The 13,875-nt window shown below is 42.1% G+C and overlaps 1 protein-coding gene across 1 annotated transcript in view; it reads right to left on the bottom strand.

Moving 5' to 3' along the window:
* Positions 1-12,273, bottom strand: part of LOC146348523 (interleukin-20-like) — a 40,934-nt gene extending 28,661 nt beyond the window's left edge. The window contains exons 1-3 of the mRNA XM_084851671.1: positions 12,178-12,273; positions 10,555-10,583; positions 4,752-4,881 (exon numbers count right to left, since the gene is read on the bottom strand). Of these exons, the coding sequence (XP_084707797.1) occupies positions 4,752-4,881; positions 10,555-10,583; positions 12,178-12,273 (255 nt within the window). The remainder of the gene's footprint in view (positions 1-4,751; positions 4,882-10,554; positions 10,584-12,177) is intronic.
* Positions 12,274-13,875: the final 1,602 nt, after the last annotated feature.

Raw genomic sequence — 13,875 nt, 5'->3', positions numbered from 1 at the left:
CCCCAAGAACCAGTCCTGGCTGCATCACTGCATACTGCTCATCAAAGCCCTGCTTAAAGAGGTCAGTGAACTTCTGCTAAAGTAATGTCAGGTGGAGAAATGCTTCACGTATCGTTGTGAAATATTCTAAAGAACATCGAGATGACATTCGGGGAATTTTCCAAAGGCTGCAACAGTTACTCGTTTAGGGTGAATTTTAAAATTTTGCAACAGTTTTCATGAAACTTGCAGCCATGCTCACGTTTTTGCAATATCTGTACAGAAAAACAGCCATTGAAAGTAGTTTGTTTGGGGTTTTCTTAAAAGGAAAAAGCAAGATTCTTTAGCCTTGTGCAAAAGGGTTAACTAAACATGGAAAATCAGTCATTTGTACTGATCCGCCCATTACCGATACTGTCATGGGTGAGTTCTCTCCCACAGCAACTACATTTCAAGGGGGTTGATTGGATCCAAACAGCCTCCAGTGATATTTTGTAAATGCTTATGCAAGCACTAGTGGGAGATCTGGTGTGGTGCTAGGATAAGTACTTTCTATTATAGTTCTTATTCTTCTGCTGCACAAATGGAAGAACATCTTGGCAATTAGTTTCAGTTTTCTCACACAACATTGTAGCATGATGTGTAGGAAAGGATGTCAGAGAAATCCACAGTAGAATCAAATGAGTTCAGATTTCTATGAATCTGACCCACAGACCAGGCAGTGGACCAGCTTTTCCTGAACTGCACGGATTCCATGGACTTGTGGACTGGTTTTTTTCACTTTCTGGAATTTTACACAAATTTAGTTGTAGAAAAATGTGCATTTTGGAGGGATCTGCTCATTTTGGGGAGATTTGCACATTGGGGGTGCGCATTTTTGCATGTGTGAATTTGCACAAAATTTGTGCAAATTCAAAAAATTGCGGGTAAAAATGTTTCCACCAATGAGTGGACAACAGAACAAAAGGCACTTGACAATCTGAAATGCAGACTGAATGGATTTTACAAAATTAATACATCCCTAAGTGTGTGTGTGTGTGAGCGCGTGTATGTGCTCGTGCGCTTGTGTGCTTGTGGATATGTTCTACTCACAGCTCTCTCTCTGTATGGGTACATACGCACACACACACGCACACACACACACACACACACGCAGCAGTGAATAGAAGACACTTTCCACGTGAAGAAGGACAGACATCTTAGTTTCAGTACAACTCAGTGTGTTTCAGTTTTCATAACATTTTTCAATCCTTTAGATGTGGTGAGTATTTGAGTAATAACAGTGTGTGAAAAGAAGTAAAAGGTAACTTTAATGTGATTTTTGATCCTCCAAGCTACACAAAAAGAGACAGTAAAACAGTACTTTTACTAGGATCACCAAGAAAAATTCATGAAGTAGTTCCACAAAACTCTTCTTAAAGCTGGACGTTTTTTTAAAAAAAGGCAGGGGTGTAAAAAGATATTTCTGGTAGAGGGCATGATGGAAACCTAGACTGCTGTTTGTTAGTCTTGAGCTGACAATGGAGGAAACTCATTAGATTACATTGTCCTTCTTTAAAATATCCCAGGTTGCACTAAAGCATTCTGTGATGAAGAAGCAATGGCTAATTTTGAAAATATTCTTTAAAAGGCAGTCATTAGCAAAACTTGCTTCTGGCACTAATCATGGATCACTTGTGGAGAAGGTGGAGAACAGTATTCAAGAAAGCATGCTAGTCTTTATATTAACAAACCTGTAGATTCATTTTAGAAAGTCAATATTAATTTTAGAAACTCAGTTGAGTAGTATTACCTAACGTTTGGAGTACATCTTATTCCCCCTCAAACAATTCCCATTATCATAGATGCTGGTAGTTCTGGATGGCATATTCTTGATTAGTTACTTCCTCCAGTTTGAGGATGCCTCTCCTAGATAGCTAAATTCAGTATTCTCCAAAGTAGACCAAAAAACACATCTAACTGAGAATTCAAAAATATGTATGTATATCTCTATATATGTACAGTGCACGTGACAAATGAATTTCCAGTTTAGTTACATTCAGCTGGTGAATTATAATGACATCTCCTTATAAGAGCTAGTGTTGAAGTGGGATCAGCCAGACCTGGTTAAAATCTTTGCTCAACAAGAAGTTCACTAGATGACCTTGAGACAACCTCTCTCCACTTTACCTACAGGCTTGTGTGAAGATAAAATGGAATAACTCCCATGGATGTTGCTCTAAACTCCTGGGAGGGAGAGGGTGATACAAATACAATAAATAAGCATATCCTGATCAGAATTGTAGGAGTTATGGAGCTTGTTGCACAGATATCCCTAAACATCCAAGGCCTGTGTGCTGCTGTATCCACAGAATGGAACATACAACTGGACCTGAGACTTCTCACTGGCAGCCACCAGTCACACATGCTCCACTACCAGGATCTGGCAACAGTTTGGGACTGTGCTTGGAGATTCAGCTGCCACCCCTGGTAGTATTAGTGCCATCTGTTGTCCCATTGCCCAGCAGAGCGTAAGGCAAGGGTACTTATGTGGCACACGTGGGGGTTAGAAGAGAACAAGAAGGCTGATGGCTCAGCAGCACAGCATCCTAAAGTCAGTTTGGAGGCCCAAGAGAAGGAACTGGCAACACATAGCCATGCTGCTCCCCCCCCATGCTGCCCCCATCAACCCCCGCTGCCACTATTGTGCTGTCAAAATTTGTGGCAGTGGCAACAAATCTGCTGTTTGTTGCCAAATTTCAGTGGCAAGCTAAATTTGTCCTGCACAGATCTCTGTAGTGGGTGGTGGTGGTGTTTTTTTTGCTGTCAATGAATTTGGCAGCGCAAAAGCAGGAGTGCAATCCAAGAGTGGGAGTTGAAAGTAGCCCCTGGACTCCCCAAAGTTGCCAAGCCCTGCCCAGTGCAATCCTCTTTGCCAAGTCAGGTAAGATGTGCTGTAATTCCAGAAATACCAACATTTTGAGAAACACTTAGATGGCAACTCACTTACCTAGGAGTAAGTCCCATTGAGCTTAATGGGACTTGCTTCAGAATAGACACATATAGGATTGCCCGCTAGAGTGGTGGATAAGCACACCCCTGTCATGGTGCTGGAGTTATAAGAATTTAAGGAGTGTAATATAAAACATTACCTTTAATATATATATATATATATATATATATATATATATATATATACACACACACACACACACACACACATGCACACACGCACAATGGCGCTGGCCTACCCTTTCCACAATGCATGTTCCTCTAAACACACCCACCTTGTACTTCAGAAGTGTTGCTCTAATGAAAGACCATTATGAGAAGCTCTGAGAAAGCCCAGGCATACCTGTAGTTCTTCAGCAATCATCATACTTATAAATGCATTAAAGATATGAATCTTTCTCACTAAAAGCTTTCAAACAGCAACTGAGTTCTTATAAACTCAGGAGAGTTTATAAGAACCAATCATGAGAACCAATGTCTTAAAACTGTAGAGGCTTGACACCATAATGTGTCAAGCGATGAATTACAGAAAACATAGCATATCATTCTTTTTCAGTTCTTATTCTTCTATGCTCCACAGTTCAACACAAAAAAACAGGACTGGCTGAAAAGACATGATTAGTGCTCCAAAATTCCTCTTATTTTGATGTAGTCCTAAAACTCCCCTCAAATGTTAACATTTTTGTAAAACCAGAAATGCATGCTGCCTTAGAATCTGTAAGCATCTTCATGTTGCAGTGCAGCTGCTATGACTTCATAACATCACAGCATACCATGTCTTAAGTATCATTGGCTAAGATAGTGCAGACTAAAGTTAATGCAGCATCTGTCACCTTTCCCCAATGTGGGGCTCTCCATTTGTCCTTCCAGAGCAGATTTGGTGGGTGCCTGAGGGTCTGTGGAGGGAAGGAGAGGATGCAGAAGTCCTGTTCTGTAAGTAGCATCCATTCCATGGGCACAATGAGGATGTTGGATTCAACCCCAGATGTTCTGGGTTACAACTCTTGCCACCCCTGACCACTGGCTATCCTGCTTGAGGATGATGGCAGTTTCTTTTCAATGTTTCTACTTGCTGTGAACTTGCATATGTTGATGTTCTAGGTAGTAGCATTTTAGTAAATTGAGAGCCATGCTGATATTGAACATGGCTATAGAAAGCAGTTACTGAAATGAGTAGGCCAGGGTTAACCACTGAGACTTTTAGGACCCTGTTACTCATCTCTGTGTCTCCTCAAGATTTGTTCCTTTCTACCAGTAAACTGCATATGTCAGCCTTAGGGTTCATTAATGATTCAAAAGATGCTTAACAGGCAGACCCCTCATCATATTAAGCATAAAGAAACTTCCTGGTCATGGTTCTGGTTGCTTAATTTGTGCATGCCACCAAAACCGAAACCTGTCTTTTCAGTAATACATTGCCTGTGAAATGTAATCTGCATGAGTATCTGTTTCTTCACAAAGATGTTGCCAGAAGTAGACAGAAAATAGTAATAGCTTAAGTATGGTCCCAACCTCAAAATTCAAGGAAGTAGAGAGAAATCTGGTTTTGCTGGTGCCCCAGAACTAAAACAATAAAATAGATTTTAAAACTGGGTTTATTTAAAGAAGCTGGGATAGGTGAATAGGGATACGTGCAAAAAACCCTAGAGATGGATGAATCTGTCAGTTTCGCTTTCTGTCACATTCAGATTTTTTAAAACTCACATTCTTTCTCTCCTGAATATGAAGAACTTTGCGAATTTTGGTAAACCCTACAAAATGAAGTGGAATGAAATTCTTACCCATTTGTACCAGCCAGATTCAACAGGTACAGCTGTTTCAATAGGTACAGATTCAACAGGTACAGCTGTTTTGAGCATGGAGAGGATCATGTTGTACCTGCCTGCCATATAGCTGGTAAAGACGAGAGGCCTATCAGAAAGAAGAGGTGGAAGCCCTAATTAAGCACTAACATGGTTGAAAACACAAGGAATTCACACCCAGACTTTTAAAAGCAAAGTACTCAAAGACCTGGGCCTGGATGGACAAATCTGTCATGTTTGGTTTCTCCCATGCTCTATTTTTTAAAAAATCCCAAGTTCTTTTTGCCCTGAATATGGGACATTTTGGTAAATTCTTATCAAAACTGAACTGAAATAAAATTCTCACCCATCCCTACGAAGAAAGAGAAGACAATGCCATAAACCAATACAGTGTTAGAGAGAGAGAGACTATAACTCAGTGTTACAGCACATGTTTTGCATGCAGAAGATCTCACAGTCAGTACAAACATCTCCTATTTAAGGATTTAATTACTGAAGAGAATCTCTACCTGAGAACTCGGGGAACTATTGCCAACCAGAGTTGGCAGTACTGAGCTAGATGGACCCGTGACCTGACTCAGTATGGCAGCTACACATGTTGCAACTTTTGGTGGACTGCAGCCAAAGCAAACCAGTTGTATCACAAGAACCACAGTACTGGGCCAAAGCAATATCCTTTACTATATCCATGCCAGTGATTAAAAAAAAAAAAAAATCAAATGCAAAAAAGCTGGGAGACTCACATCTAATGATCAGTTTGGGGGACACTTGAAGTGTGACGTTTTGCCCCAAACCCTATTGGTTATTTATATTATCAACTGAGGCTGCAGTCCTAGACACACTTACCTGCGACTAAGTCCAATTGAACTCAGTAGGGCTTACTTCTGAGTAGACATGCATACAATTACCCTGTCAATGTTGTATTGTCATTGGTTTTCCCCTTTTCTTGGGAAAATTAAAAAAACTGACAGCAGCCAATACAAAATTGACAAGTAGTATTGACAAGAAGTCATTTTGTGTCCTTAAAGCTCAACAGTTTTAATAGAAGTTTAAAATCCTAGGCTTTCAAAATTCATCTCATGATTTTGAAATGTTGGTTTGATGTTAATCACTTGAAGCTAGTTCTACTAAGACTGGAGAAAGATCAATGATCCCACCCCCTAAAGCATGGAAGGTGGTATGATAAGAGGTATCACTGGTATCTGTGATATACATCACAAGGTCATTTACCACCAAGTGCCCTGAGGGAATGAAGAGGAGAAGGAAGGAGGCAGGCAAAGAAAACACCCAGCACTTGCTGTATCTCCAGCTGGTGTCATTTTGTTTTAAGTGTGCGGTTTTTAATATAACAATGTGAGTTATAAATGTTGTGAGCTGCTTTGAGGACACCAGTTGACAAGTGGCACGTCAATCTACAAAAGAAAGGAAGACACACTTTTTATTTTGTGCTGCAGTCTTCTATGATCAAACAGAATTGCAAATCTGAGAAGCACTACAAAACTTGTTAGTAAGTGCCGAAATAACTTGACCAACATTGGCTACTATGCACCTTGAGGTGGGGGGGGGGGACGACAGACCATTTTCTGCTTCTCCTCAGACAGCCAAACCACTGCCAGTGTTACCTCCATACCATTTATGGTACCCACTTATGCATCACCAAAAAAGAGAACAAAAGGGGGCATACTTACATAACATTTGCATATGTTAGTGTATATGTATAGATACAAATGCAAAAAAAAAAAAAATTCTATCATTTAAATAGAAATAAAATACATGTCACCTTAGCAGGGAAGACTATCACTATGGGCAGTATCCAATGCTACCTGCACACTAGTAGCACCCACTGCTAGCACAGTGGGACGCTAGCAATTCCTGAAGCAACCAAAAATGAGTGGAAATGTTCATTTCTGGAATGGGGTGGGTCAGTGGAGCTTGCAGAAGGGAGCTCTACTGACCTGTTCCATTCCGGAAATGAGCATTTCCGCTTGTTTCTGGGGTTGCTTTAGTACTGTCGCTGCACCCATGGGTGCAATAGAACAAGCGGACATGCAGTGACAGTATTGGATACTGCCCCACATGAACCATGTGCCTACACAGTTCTGCTGCTCAAGGTCCCTGCTCTCCTTTTTTTATGGTTATCATTAAACCAGTCTTGGGACCATGCAGCCCTTCAAACAGAGGAAGCCTTCAAATAGAGGACTGTACTTTGTAAAGTAAGACACATAGGCACCCTAGTTCCACTGGTTGTCAGCAAGTGAATCAGGAGGACCTACAACTGGATTACAGTGTGATCTAAGTGGTGGGCAGCAATACCACCACACAAATATATAGTAAAAATAAATAAAGTTAAGTGAAGGGTCCCCAAAAGCATGTTTGCACTGAAGCTGGGCCCTAGGTCTGAAAAAGTTGGAGATTACTGCTGCTCTATATGGTCTTCAACTCTCTCTGTATAATTTTTTTATATATACAGAGCCAAATTACACCTTAGCTGCATAGCTCTGGCCTTCAGTGTGTGTTTCCCCACCACCATTGTTACAAACTGCATCCAAAGGAGGATGTGTTGTTAAGGCTTTTTGATGCCTGGTTGAAAACTGAATAGCCTTTACTACTACTACCACTACCACTACTTCTGCTTCTTCTCTCTCTCTCTCTCTCTCCCTCTCTCAATCGGTAAATGGGGGGGTGTTAATTGAATTTAATGGGTTTGTTTAACAGAGGGATTGAGTTGCATATATTATTCTGTTGGCAACCAAGCCACTCATGACCTAGACCTTTCACCATGTCAGTCTCTAATATAAAATGAAAGTGAGGGTGATGAGTTCAAAGCCATTGTCAAATTAATAAATGGGCCCCAGAAGTTATGCTGTGTCGGATAATGTATCAAGCCTGAAATCCTATACCCACTTACTTGGGAGTATGCCCCATTGTACTGTGTGACTTACTTCTGAGTAGACACATATATGTTTGCACTGTAAATTAATGGAAAATCCAATGTAATAAATGGCACTTTAAAAATGCACTTATACTGGAATGTACAACAATAAAATGAATTAATTATTAATGAATAAAATAGGAAAATATTTCCTTTACAATTTATCATTCCACTTTACCTCCAAGTGGGGATAGTCTCCATCTGTGCTTCAGGTATCACTGCTTTCCAAAATTTCTAGGTTCCTTGAAACTCTTTTTTATTTAGGCTGTAATCCCATACCTACTTACCTGGGACTGAGCCCCATTGAACTCAATGGGACCTGCTTCTGAGTAGACATATATAGGATTGCTTGGTTAATCTCATACCACAATTGCCCACCCCCATCAGCCTGCCAAAGACCTGTTTGGGTCTTTGGCAAAGACCTGTGTGTGGGGGGGGAGGCCTGAATCTGCTTGGAGAGTCCACCTCATGAAGAGTCCCGTTCCTGAGCAGAATCTTACCCTTCTCCCCGCCAGCCCACCAAATAGCTGTTTGGTGGGGTGGGAGGCTTGGATCTGCTGGGATGGGAAACACAATGGCTGGGCAAAGAATGCTCTTACACTTTTTCATCCACATTCTCAGAAATGTGAAACTGGGCCCATATTTGTCACTTTTGAGGTTCAGGTGAATAATTTTTTTGAGTAGGTTTGAGAAACTCATAGAGAACTTGAAGCTGAGTCATACTTACTGCTGAGATCTTTGTTTTCCCAAACTGCACCTTGGCACATGCAAAGGTGCACTGTGAGGGAAAACATGGCTGCCTCTTCAAAAACAAAACAAAAAAGCCAGCTGAACTGTCTTGTTCATGGTGCCCTACTACTTCTGATTAAAGGATGGACTATTAATTTTTGAACTGGTTCATCTCCATTTGTCTTGATTTTCCCTCTCCTAGGCGCTGCAAAATTCTTAAGACTTTGAGGAAAGTTTGAAGGTGTGGGGTGGTTATTTTTGTCTTTTTAGCAAACAATACAGTGGCTTGTTCTTACTTTTAAATTCCTTTTCCTCTTTTGTCAAGGAGAAAATGGGGAGTGGAGGAGATGGGTGGGAAGAGAAAAACTCAAATGGCTTGCTGTTGACAGTCTTTTCACAGCTACTACTGGCTCCTGGCTAGACATTTCCTGGTGTGCCCTTAGAGATATCACACTGTGAAGTTTAATATGTGATGATGCAACAACCCCCCAACACACATACACATACTTTCCCACAAAATAACAAATGCATAGGAAACACTCTATATACATCTTCAATTTTATCGTCTGATTTCACTTTTTCCCCTAAGTGAGATTTTTTAAAAGTAAACATGCATGACTCTAACTACTATAACTTACTCCCTTCAGTAGAACTCAAGGCATCCTCCCAGCTCCTATCAGTGAAGGCAGATGTTCATCAGCCTCATCCCAAACATCTCATAGAGTGATAGACCTACCAGCTTTCCCAGTTGAATTTCTGCTCACATTTCCTGGAAGCAACTGAATTGGTCCACTCCCCCTTTTATCACTCCCCTTGCCTCAAGACTAACACAGCACTGTTGCTATAACGAGTAATATATAGTGGTTATATATTATATTCAGTAGAACTCAAGGAGTCTTTGTAGCTTTTATCAAGTTCTGCTTGGTGGGCTGTTTGGCAGGCTTGGGTGCGGGGGGGGGGTGCGGGGTTGGATCTGCTGGAGAATTGGTGTGAGGAGAGTCCTCCTCATGTGTTGGGTTCCCAGCAGAATCCAGGGCCCCCTCCACACCACCCATCTTTCCCACAGATTCACCCCCCACCCCATTATATTATCTTTCTCCTTCTCAGCCACTAATAATATGAAGTACATGGCAGGGTTTTTTTTCCACCTTCTCCACATTCTAAATCAGCTGTGATGGGGGAGGTAGAGGGGGGTACTGAGCATGCCGAGGCTTATGGTTAGTCCTACTGACTGTCATTACATGTAAAACAGCATATTTTAAAGACTAAATGAAATTAATAAATGAAATTCTGCAATACAAGAAGAATAGTATGCCACAATTGTTTCAGGTAAAACCCTCTGGTCTCTTCAGGAGCTGTGACTACAAAATGGTTGCCAACACTTTTTTTCAAAGTCATTTTTGGCACAGGGAGGGGTGGTGTTATGGGTTTGTTTATTGCTTTTTTTGTCTTTAAACTGCTCTTTCTCCCTCAAGTGGTCACCAATCATCCTGACATTTTCAGGGTATGTACAATGAACACTTCTTTCAGGATCCTGAAAATTTTGGAAAAATTGGTGAAACAGTTTCATTTTTATAAAGGTTAGAATGATTCAACCCACTGTTCATCATTTAAAAGGGCTCAATGCTCAATTTACTGGTGGACCTTAACATAACCATCACTACTGTGGTGGTTATAATAAGTGTTCTTCCTGGCCAGGAGGGACAAAGCATGTTCTCTGCAGCTGCTCCTTTTCTGGGTGATGGATGGACCAGGTTGGTTTCCCCCTTTTTTATATTATTCCCTGTGTTACTCAGGTCCCTTTTGGGGTTCAAGTGCTAGGAACAGAGGGCTTATACAAAAGCCATGGAATAGAATGGGAGTGAAACTTTGGTTCACAAGCCAGCCTGTCTTTCTTTGAGGACAGAAAGTTTTGCTGCCTGGAGTCTGAGTTGCAGGCAGTCATGCTGACAAACCTGTGGAGAAGGTGTACAAAAACAGACCAGTCTGAGGAGAAGTTACAATATTTGTTATTCCTCACAGCTAGCAGCTTCATCATGAGTCCAGAATGTTCCTGTATACCCTGATAGCACCTAAGGTAACATCAGCTGCCTAAAACTATATTTAAAAGACTGTTTTCACCAATCCAGAACCAAATTTCTAGTTGGCAACTGAAAATAAAGAAAAGGGCCAGTCAAAAAGCAGGAAAAGTTTGGGGGAGTCAGTGAATCCAAACAAAAGGGACTGAAGCCTAGGAGGGGGACTTTGTTTTCAGTTCTTTCTTTTGTTTGTTCCATTTGCATAACTAAGGGATGTCATGGGAGTGCGAGAGGGGGTGGAGTGTAGCGGATTCGCCCCTGCTCAGCCTCCCAGACCCCATACACAGAGCTGCCACACTCACCCGACCCCTCAGCAAGTCACCATTTTGCGAAAAAATGGTAGCTTGGGTTTTCCGTAAATGTAATGTTATGTGAATGGTGTCTGTAAAGGGACCATTTATGCAACATTACAGGTGTAAATGGTCCATTTACGCCCATAATGTTGCATAAATGGCCCTTTATGGACACCATTTACTAGGACTGTGCACTGCTTTGGTTTGAAGCCTGAAGCAGATTGGAGTGATTTGGACAAGCAGTCCAGTTCCAGAGCAGGGCCAAAGCAGTCCAAAATGGGTCAGATCGATTCTAAGCACTTTGGACCACTGCAGCCTGATCTGGACAGCCACCCACCCAGCCTATAATGTTGCATAGGTGGCCCCTTTATGATTGCAGTCTATGCCACATTCAATTACTGAAAGAAGAAGAGAGCTGCCATTTTAAAAGAAAATGGTGACTCCCTCCAAGATGGTGATGGCTGTGGGTGCTCCCCATGGGTCCAGGTAAGGAGCAGGGGGCTTGTGCAGAGGGGCGTGGGGTTCCTGCAGGGAGCGCTTCAGCTGTCTGGATTGCACTTTGGATCCAGTGGCTGAAGTGGGTCGGCCCAGTTCTGGATCAAGCTGAGGCAGGTTGGGGCTGATTTGGAAGCTCTGAATCAGCCTCTGAAGTCGGAGGGAGAGGTATCCCGGCACAGCCCTACCATTTATGCAACATTACATTTATGGGGAAACCTGAGCCGTTATTTTTATGCAAAATGGCAGTTTACTGAGGGGCCGCTGGGCGCCTGCAGACCATGTGGTGGCTCATCCAGGGAGCTGAACAGTGGTGGGTGGACGGCCGGCAGCTTGGTGAGCGCTGATGGCATGGACAGAGGTGAGTCTGTCCACCCCTAGCACAGCTCCAGTTTTTGCTAATGGATTTTTGCTAATTTGGGGACCCTTTGGTCCTTAGTTTGCAAGAATACTTTATGTTTGAGATAACACAGAATTTCTTTCTTTGACCATGTCTCTCTTTCAGTTTTTAAGGCTGCAACTGGCCATCGTTTCTGAGCTAGCTCTTTGGGGCTAGATGCCTGGCTCCTGAGCAGCTCAGTTTTCTCCCACTATTTTATTTTTCTCACTGGTGAGTAGGGATGTCGTGGGTGCCTGACTGGGTCGGGGAGTCTGCTGGACTCCCCACTTCCCGCTCATGCTCCTGAGCCTGGCTCAGCAAGCCACTGCTCCTGCCCGCCAAGCCATGCAAGAGGCCTCTAATGTTGCAGAAATGGCCCTTTATGGACACTATTGCATGCAACATTAAACATACAATAAATCTAGAGCACCCATTTTGTGTTAAAATGGAAGCTTGCATAGAGGAGCAGGCAGCTGCAGTGTGCTCCCAGACCACTCACCGAGCCCTCTAGGGGCTTGCGCAGCCCGACACAGGTGGACAGCAGCGGAGGCTCCTCGAGCGCCTGCTGACCTCGGACTTGGGTGAGTCCATCCATCCCTACTGGTGAGGCTCAGACTTCACTACCCTTTTCCATTTTAAAACATTCTCTCTACTTCCTACCTGGATTAATTCTCCTGTCTGGACTTTGCTGAGTCCTACACCTTCGACTCTGGGAGAAGTCTCTTTCAACTTTCCTCTGCATCCACAAAAGCCTGTTTTTCAGATCTCTGCTTGGGATCGGTAGCTATACATTCTTTTTATTTTCCTCTTTCCTTTCCGCTGAAGGTTTAGACTATACTGCAATATAGTTGAAAGCTTCAGACATTGCATTTGACTAGTTTGGCCTTGTGGAAATTTACGTGAAGCTAAGTAACAATTCAAACTGCTGCTAGTTGGGCCAACTATAACTTTTATATGTCATAGTTATTCCATTTGATACTTCAATACAGATTTCCTAACATTGTTTTCTAATAGTTCTTAGCAAGAGTTAAACTGTAGTTTCTTTTGCATAGTGTAAAATAACCTGTGTGGTTCATGAGTAGTACATATGTATTTTCTTTGTTTGTGCTATATTAAAAAAAATTTGCGCTAGAGGCGGCCACTATATTCCAGTGACAATAAAGCTTTTTAAGGCCAAAGGATTTGTACAGTGTACAAATTGGACCATATTACACTTTTTTCCACCCTCGAAGTATTTCAATCTACATTTTTGAGGGCCATTCTCCAAACTCCACGGTGCCTCTCCAATGTAATTCTACGTCTGGAGGCTGGACTTCAAAAGGTTGATACCAGGGTCTGGCTCACAATTTTTAACATCTGGCTGAAGTGTACTTTTTCTCAGTTGGCCTAGACCTGCTAATTCTTTATGATAGTTTTCAATCTGCATGTTTCAATAAATTATATCAAAAGCTACAGTCCTACGGTTTTTCACCATATTCCCTGATGGGATATGAAACAGCCAGGCAGCTACTTAGACAACGTCTTGCTGACGCAGACCATCAACAGGATTCAGGATCAATCTCCCATCCCAGTCTATATGACAGAGTGCTCTGGCCTCTTCATCTGGAAAAATACCTTGTTACACTCTCGGTTCAAAAAAAATTGCAGAACTTTCATATTAGCCTGAGGTAACTCACTTCCCTCACCAGTCCTTGAAGGTAGATATAGAAAAGTTCCTTACCGTGAATATAAGTGCCCATGTGGGTCAGGGGAGATTGAAACAGTATCTCATGTTCTCCTATACTGTTCTTTTTATCAGGATGCACGTAAGGGTTTATTGAACCATTTTAATTAAATTGCCAGGACATCTAGACACCTTTTATGTTTATTTACTTCTTTCAAATGTAAAAACACACATCACTCTCAACGTTGCCAAATTCTGTGCAGTAGCAATTAAAATACGCCAGGCCTTAATTTGAGGTTTTATTATATATACTTTGTGCTATGTGCGCTTCCTTCTTCAGCAAAGGAGATCGTTACCTTGTCGTGGTGCTGGAGCTTGAGCACCTCAATGACATCATGAGCTAAACCGTGAAGGGACACCCAAGATAGGAAGGTCATGGCAGAGAGGTCAGACTAAATACAATCCCTGGGGAAGGAAATGGCAACCCACCCCAGTATTCTTGCCATGAAAACTAAATGGATCAGTACAACCAGA

This window comes from Heloderma suspectum, chromosome 4 (assembly GCF_057233095.1).
Source record: "Heloderma suspectum isolate Gila_16-S chromosome 4, 16-S_ref, whole genome shotgun sequence".
In the NCBI taxonomy this organism is placed as follows: domain Eukaryota; kingdom Metazoa; phylum Chordata; class Lepidosauria; order Squamata; family Helodermatidae; genus Heloderma; species Heloderma suspectum.
The sequence above is the reverse complement of the archived record's forward strand: the minus strand, read 5'-3'. Positions and strand labels throughout refer to the sequence as shown.